This window comes from Propithecus coquereli, unplaced genomic scaffold (assembly GCF_000956105.1).
Source record: "Propithecus coquereli isolate 6110/MARCELLA unplaced genomic scaffold, Pcoq_1.0 Scaffold556, whole genome shotgun sequence".
In the NCBI taxonomy this organism is placed as follows: Eukaryota; Metazoa; Chordata; class Mammalia; order Primates; family Indriidae; genus Propithecus; species Propithecus coquereli.
The window spans coordinates 839,940-847,521 of record NW_012151463.1 but is presented as its reverse complement, the minus strand read 5'-3'; the positions used below and the strand labels follow the sequence as shown (position 1 = coordinate 847,521).

The window sequence follows — 7,582 nt, the reverse complement described above, 5'->3', positions numbered from 1 at the left end:
AAAAAATAATAAAGAACAGAGGTGAAGGTGGCACCTGGCTTCCGGCTGCTGGCTACTCTTACTCTTCCCACAGCAGATCTTTTTTTTTAAATAAATAACAAAATTCATAAAAGGATATTCTGAGTCACTGGTCTCATCTCACAAGTCCAACCTGGCTTCCTCTTCCTTGTGCTAGAGGTCCCAAAATATTTCCCCAATCCAGTCACGCTTGCTGCATGGCACCAAAAGTCAACCTCACCAATCTGTATGTTCACGTAATCCAGCATTCTCCTTCTGCAAATGGGAATAATATTTATTTGTCTTCATTCTACACGCTTCCTCCTCATTCTGCACAATTTCCCAGCGATCACTACGGTGCCCACTCTTTCAATCCCGGAAGGCAAGAGGCCGCGTCTTGGTCTTCCCTGGCTGAGACTCCACGCACGGCAGTGAAGTGGACAGACAAACGGATCACGAACTACAGTTCACTGAGTACCCGGGCAAATTCCTCAAGAAGAACTTCACGGAACCTGACGTAAGAGACAACCACGCACATTTCACAACATCAGATAACCTCTCCGAGCTTCCCGCCAGTCTCGGAATTAAATCTATAGGTTAATACTCCATGTCAGCTGTTATCCCTGATTGCCATTGGAAAATTGAAGGCTGAGAAAACGAAGTAACATGACGTTCATTTATTCATTTGTTCAACAAATATCGAGGGTCAACTATATACTAGGCTCTGGGCAGAAACTCAAACGGAGACCTCTCTGCACCCAACCCTCAGCAAGCCCTCACATGTAATTCTTGCCTGAAAAATGGCTTAGTTCTTAGTTATTAAATACAATCATGAGAAGTCACAGAAGGGCTAGCGGTGTGGGCACAGCACCAGAACTCAGACCCTCCCTGCCTTCTGAGATGTCATACCTCTGACAAGTTACTTAACTTCTCTGAGCTTCAGTTTCTGTCGCAGTATTTATCTACCCCGTGAGGTTTACCTGCACATTCACCAAAATTATCTTCATAAATCACTCAGCGCAGTGCCTGCCATACAATAATTACTCAAAAAATTTAGCTGATATTATTATTATCCAAAGTATTTCCTGCAGGACTTTGAATTATGGAAAAAGACAGCATTGAGCCGTTTTACTGCCGGGTAAAGGTTCTTTAGGCAATAATTTATACTCTCATAAGCACGCTTAAAAATTTTATCGAACCCCTGCAATGTCCAAAGGACCATCCTAAATACTGGAGAGAAATCGAAGATAGAAAAATGCACATTTGTCGCCCCTAGAGGAACTTAAAATTTAGAAGAAGAGACAAAATAGTTTTAGAATGTCAACCTGGTGGAAGGGAGAAAAACATGCCCCTCGAAAAGATATTCACGTCCAAATCCCTGGAACCTGTGAATGTTTGTCATCTTATTTGGAAATTGAAAAAAGGAGGAGGATGTGACCAAATTAAAATGTGGGATTATCTGGATGATTTGGGTGAGCTGGAAATGCAATCACACATATCCATTTAAGAGGGAGGAGGGGGAGGTTTCATACACAGACGCGGGGAAAGCAGGTGGTGTGAGGACAGGGCAGAGAGATCTGAGGACTCCACTTTGGAGGTTTGAGTGACACGGCCACAAGCCAAGAACCACCAGGGTCTGGAAGGGGTGAGGAAGGATGAGCCCCGAGAGCCTCCTACAGACTCTGATTTCAACCCGGTGGTTCTGATTTTGGACTTCAGCCTGCAGAACTAGGAGGGGATAAATTTCCAAGTCACCACGTTCGTGGCAACTTGTTACAGCAGCCACAGAAAACTTATGCATGCTGTGTGTGTGAGTTAAAATCCATCCCTGTCCTCCCGCTTTTAAAATAATGACATAGCTCCTCAACACAGCCTACGAAAGAGAGAGACACAGGATCCATCATCCACCTGCACGGTTTGAGGGTAAAACAGAGTGTTGACCAGCGCCCAGCCCTCGCCCCATGGCCACACCGTATCGTCCGCCTTCATGCAGCACCGAGCTCTCTGCGGCTCTCTCACCCCGGTAACTCTTCTAACCCTCCTCTTGCACATCCTGCCCCCTCCACCCAGCTCACACCAGCCCATCTTCCAGATGAGGGGGGTCTTCCCAGCTGCTCTAGGTCAAATGCCGTCGCACCTGCGTTCACAGGTACTTGCTCTGTCCTCGGAGAGCAGGTCACGGTGCTCAGTTTAGGTCCCTTCGTGTACTTGACATTTTTCTCTATCTCCCCGTGAACTACAAGTCCCACGAGGGCAGCGCCCACATCTATTGGAGGGCTCTTCTCTCGCTGCCGTACTCCCCGCGCCAGCCCGGTGTGGGGCACTTCGCTGTGCTCAGAAGGAAGTTACGATCACACAGCAGCGAAAGGGAGGGAATGAGGGAGCCAAGGAGAGAGAGGAAGAGGGGACGGATGACTATGGGGCTGCCCAGGTTTGAGCTTTCAGTTTACAGCGATGGAGCTACGGTTTGTGGCTCTCTGACTTCTACAGAGACTGGCGCTAAGCATCCCTGGTTGAAGGACCCCGCAGTACCAGATCCTGCATCCTCACAGCACCTGAAAATAGTCCCTGCAGAGTTCTGTGTCCACCGAAAGCACGTGGCCTTTGATATTTGTTAGATGAATAAATGGATGATGGATGGATAAAAGGATGGATGGATGAATAATGATTGGATAAATAAATGGGTGATAGACAAATGGATAGATTAATTAGAAATAAAGGAGAGTAACAGCTTCTACAAAAAAATATTTTTGGAGTTTTTGTGTTGTTTTTTCATTTTTTTCATGGCATTTAGAATGACACTAAATTAAATAGATCCTCAAACTTCGAATTCTACCTTTCTATGCATACGTTTTAATATAATCATATTTTTATTTAACTCTTTAATGCAGAGAAAATAAACCTTAATGGCCTTCCATCCTTCAGCCTTTTAGTTTTGACAAAGTTTGAAGTTAAACGATAGTCAGCCTCCCTCTTCCCCTCCCCATCTCATAGACCCATGCACCCCACCAACTTGCTCCCTTCCTGATATTTTTACCTTCCCTGGAAAGCCCCTGACCCCTGGAGAAGGTATCACTGTATAAGGAAGCTTGTTTCACTGCAGGCCTGTTGGAGAACAACATTCCCTGAATGAGAGGTGGTCCTCTGCCGCCAAGAAGCCCTAAACGTGGAAGCTCTTCAGGACGGTGGCTGGTCCGGGTGGGAGGCGGGCAGAGCGTGCGGCCAGCTCAGCCCTGGGTGCAGGGACCACATCACCGCCACAGCTCCTGGACCAGCGCAGCAGGTCTCTGAGCATCTTCCTCCCACCAACATTTGCAAGAGAAAATAACTGGAGAGGTACATGCAGGTGAGGGTGTTGACAGGTGACCTACATGTGGCAACCTTCTTGATTTTGAATTTAACAATCACTTTGCTCTCTGCCCATCTCCAATCTCCTTCCCATTCATTTTTCTTCTCCACCTACCCTCCACACACCTGCCCCTCTCAGCAAGTTAAGAGCACTGTGTTAAAACTCATCTGCAGGCTGGCACCATGGTGCCCTAAGACAGGCTTCCAACAAAGGTTAGATCTTAAACAGAAGACACGAGCTCTCTTGACAATTTGATGTAAGGCCATTCTCCAGAAAAGTTTGGGACCCTAGGACAAGGTTGCTGGTAAAACTTTTTGTTTCATCCATAGCTCCTAGGTCCCAAGGGCATAGAAGCATAAGCAATGAAATTTTATTTTTGTTTTTTAAAAGATCTGTAATAGGGTGGGTTTGCTCTATGACTAGTGATTTTCTGCTCATGAAATTTAAACATGTGTAGGACATGAGGACGTTAGCCTGGTATTAAAATGTGCATTTTGTTTCATTCAAGGATTCCTATTGGGAAAGACAAGTTGCTGAAACACATAATTTAATATTTGATAATAATTATTTTTCAATCAGCCCTAAACAAATTGGCCACCTTGGATGTGCGTTGACTCCCAATTAAAATCCTTTAAAATGTTGTCTATACTTGATTGTAAGTTGGTTTAGAACTTTCAGGTGCTCAGAGAATCTTAGATGGGAGGTAACATGAACACACTGGGAAAAGAACTGAGCTGTCCCTGAGTTTATAAATTATATCTGCATCATGAAGCTCAATTTCATACAATTTGATGACATTAGGAGTGTTAATTATTTCCTTGTTCTTTGTCATACTGTGAATAACCACTGAATTACCTGCCATGTGTTCAGTACCCAGCTAATTGCCATATAAAGTTTCCACACATCACCAATTCACTTTTGAACTATCTGGCTGAGTTCTCCCAATTCAACACACAGACTATGTCACATGCTGTGCTTACAGTATCATTCACAAGCTGATTTTTGCACACCTAGAAAACAGGCTTCTACAGCATAGAGTACCTCATTTAAGGACATTTTCAGTGTTTCCACTCGAAAAACTTCAAAAATATCAGGGGAAATACAGTGCTCTTCAACACTGCTCAGTCTCATAAAGAAATCAGTAGCAGAACTAGGTACGTAACTGAGAAAACACAATAGTTAGGTCATGTTTACAAAGCTGTGCTCTACCTTTCTTAATAAAACCTTGTTACTGCAGCATAAAAACAGAGAAGTCCATACCTATTATAAAACCAAGTGACAACCAATAAAAGAAAACATAACTGGTAGCAATACTCAAGCCAGCTGAGCTGTTGTTGCTGTGGATTTAGGAGTTTTTTTTTTTTTTTTAACCTCACGTCTGCCTGAGTTGGATTCATCAAATTCATCAACCTTTTCTTTGATTTCCTGTCTCATCATAAATCCCGGAAGCTCTGGTCCTCAGGATTGTTCCAACTCATCGTTAGGAGATGTGAGCCCATCTCGACTGCACTTTGAAGACAGCAGAGTAGGGTGAACATAAATTTCCCTTCCTCAATCGTACCGGCACAAAAACCCAACAAGTGAGCTGTCTCAATCTATTATCAGAGCCAAAGCAAAACAACCCCAGTGATGCTGGGAGAAACTCAGAGAAAGAGAATTCATGTAATTAAAAGATTCTGTGCATGATAATTGGCTTCGAAGTTTCCAAGAGAGATCTCGTCTCCAAAGCTTCACGGAAAATATGTGTGCAGGGTATTTCCAGCACACACTGGAGACCGCTGAGAAGCTCCACTCTCCTCCCCACAGATTTCTCTACAGGAGAGAGGAGCTTGGTGGCGGAACCACACACAAATAAACAGCCCTGATCAATAATGAGAAGGAACTGGGGGTCCCTTCCACAATCTCCTGTGCAAATCAAGCAATTTCTCTTCAAGGAATGACTGGCTGAGGGGCTTCCCAACTCGCTCTTCCTGTGACAGGCAGGGACGTTGACAGAGGGGACAGGAGGAGGACTGGGGAAGTTCTGCCTTCCCCGGCAGCCGCAGGCCAGGCCCTGCTGGGATGCCTCGGGTCACAAGTGACAGCTGAAACTCCTCCTGCACCCCGTGGGGCTGGCACCAGCTCCCGAAGGCGGAAGCCCAGACCCTGTGCTGACTGAAACCAGGGCTGCCCCTTCAGAGCGGACCCCCGGGCCGCACGTTCAGCAGCCTGTGAGGCCCCGACTACCACCCCCTACTCCAGGAGGGCTCAGAAATTATTACTGTGTCGGGACGGGTCAGTGCCAGCAGGGAAAGTCAATTCCAAATTCTGGGAATCTTCCTGGTCATCTCGACCAGCTCCCCTGGCAGCTGGCTCAGCCCTCCGGAGGCCACCTTTCTGCTCAGGGGCCTCCCACACCCCTCCCTTCATTAAAAAGACCCTCTGGAAACAGCGAATTTCCTCCTTGTCCCTCACCTAAGACCCCCCACCCTCGTCCTCAGGGGAAGCACCTGCGTGCGGCCAAGGGGCCAGCAAGGACCTTGGCTGCCCCCCCGCGGGCGCGCGCGCGTGCACACACAGACACACTCACACACAGACACACACACACACAGACACACACTCACACTCACACTCCCTCCCACACACTCACTCCCTCCCACTCACTCTGAGCGAAGTTGGTCCCAGGCCCGGGTGGCGGCGGCCTCCTCACCTTTGGAAAACAGGGCGGCCAGGCTGATGAGCACCGGGGACCAGCGCTGCCACAGCGTCCCCATCTCAGACGCGCACATCCTGGGGGGCCGGAGCGCAGGTCCTCTGCTCCCCGGCGCCGTCCGGGCGAAGAAGAGACGGTCCGGATGCGCGGAGGGCCGGAGCGCGGCTGGCGAGGGAGCGGCCGGCTAGGGGCCCGCGCGGCCCCGGCGCCCTGCGCCCTCCTCCCGCCGGGCCATGGCCGGGTCTGCAGGCGGCGACCGCGCGGGCTCCGGAGTTGCTCTCCGGAGTGGCGCGCGCAGGCAAACCCCACCTCCCCTTCGCCCCCGACAGGGTCCTTAAAAATTGTTGAATCCACGAGGGGTACCTCCTCTCCTGTTCGCCGAAGCGAGGAGCGGCCCCGGGGCCCAGGAAGGGGCGCCTCCGGGCGCGGGGCGGAGGGGGCCGCGGCGGGCCCGGCTAGCTGAAGCGCGCGGCGGCGGGCCGGCGGGGCTGCGGCGCCCGGGGCGCGGGCACAGGCTGTGAGGAGGCCCCCGCGCGGGTGGCCGGGCGCGCGGGGCGGCCCGGGGCGCCCTGGCTCGCCGCCCCCATCCCGGGCCGGCCGCTGCGCCCCGGGGCTCGCTCGCGCGCGCGCTCCGGCGCCCAAAGTTTGGCGGCCGCAGCTGCTCCCCGGGCCGCCGCCTCGGCCCGCCGGCCCCGGGCCCGGCTCGGGCTCGCGGGGCTCTAGGCGCGCAGAGCGCACGGCCGGCTCCGGAGACGCGGGGCTCCCCCCTGCGCCCGGGGGAGGCGGGCCAGATGTGCGCGGGGGAGGACACGGCGGCTCGGGGACGCGGCCGTCCGCCGCAGCTGCCGCCCGCCAGCCGGCGCGGTGGCCCCGCTCGGCGAGGACCGCATCCGGAGCGCAGGCGCCCGCCACAGTGCCCGGCGCGGGCTTGGGGTTTTGCCTTAAAAATTTGCCTGTTTTCAAAAAGCCCCACCCTTTCGGAGTGACAGCCGGGAGCCCCAATCCGCAAAGTAAATCCCACCTCCCCCTGGTCGGCCGCTCCCAGCCTCCCCGCCCCTCCCCGCGCGCGCGGACGGGAGGCGGCGAGCACCCGGAGCAGGGAGCCGCCCACTCGCCCAACAGGTGTCTAGGCGGCCATCCGCCTCCCTCGCCCTTAAAAACCTCGGGCTGAGCGAGGCCCTCCGGCCCGGGGGGCGTGTAAGGCGCTTGGCCGGGCGGTGAGCGCGCAGACCGCAGGCGAGGGGCATCGTCCAGAGATCTGAGCGCGCAGGCCTCTCACCTGCCGCCCTGAGGTCCTGCTGGGCCCAGGCCCCGCCCTAGAACGAAACCCCGGTTACTGTCCCTGGAAGCATTTCATTGTCTCACTCCCCAGCGGGCCCAGTGGACCGGGGTCAGCATTGCCTTGAGAAGACAGAAGACGAGACTCTTCATGTCCTGCTTCCTGAATCTCTCATCAAGACACCCCCCAACCCAAGATCACTGAGCCCCAACCTGTGATTGCTCTGCTCCCTGAGAGTCTCTGAATTAACCAGAGCAAAAATCAG

At 52.2% G+C, this 7,582-nt stretch overlaps 1 protein-coding gene across 1 annotated transcript in view; it reads right to left on the bottom strand.

Moving 5' to 3' along the window:
* The window catches only part of LOC105821030 (transmembrane protein 132D-like), a gene marked incomplete at its 3' end in the record, with an annotated part of 262,118 nt that extends 255,713 nt beyond the window's left edge, over positions 1–6,405 (bottom strand). The window contains exon 1 of the mRNA XM_012657651.1: positions 6,036–6,405. Coding sequence (XP_012513105.1) covers positions 6,036–6,114 — 79 coding nt within the window. The remainder of the gene's footprint in view (positions 1–6,035) is intronic.
* Between the last annotated feature and the right edge of the window lie 1,177 nt (positions 6,406–7,582).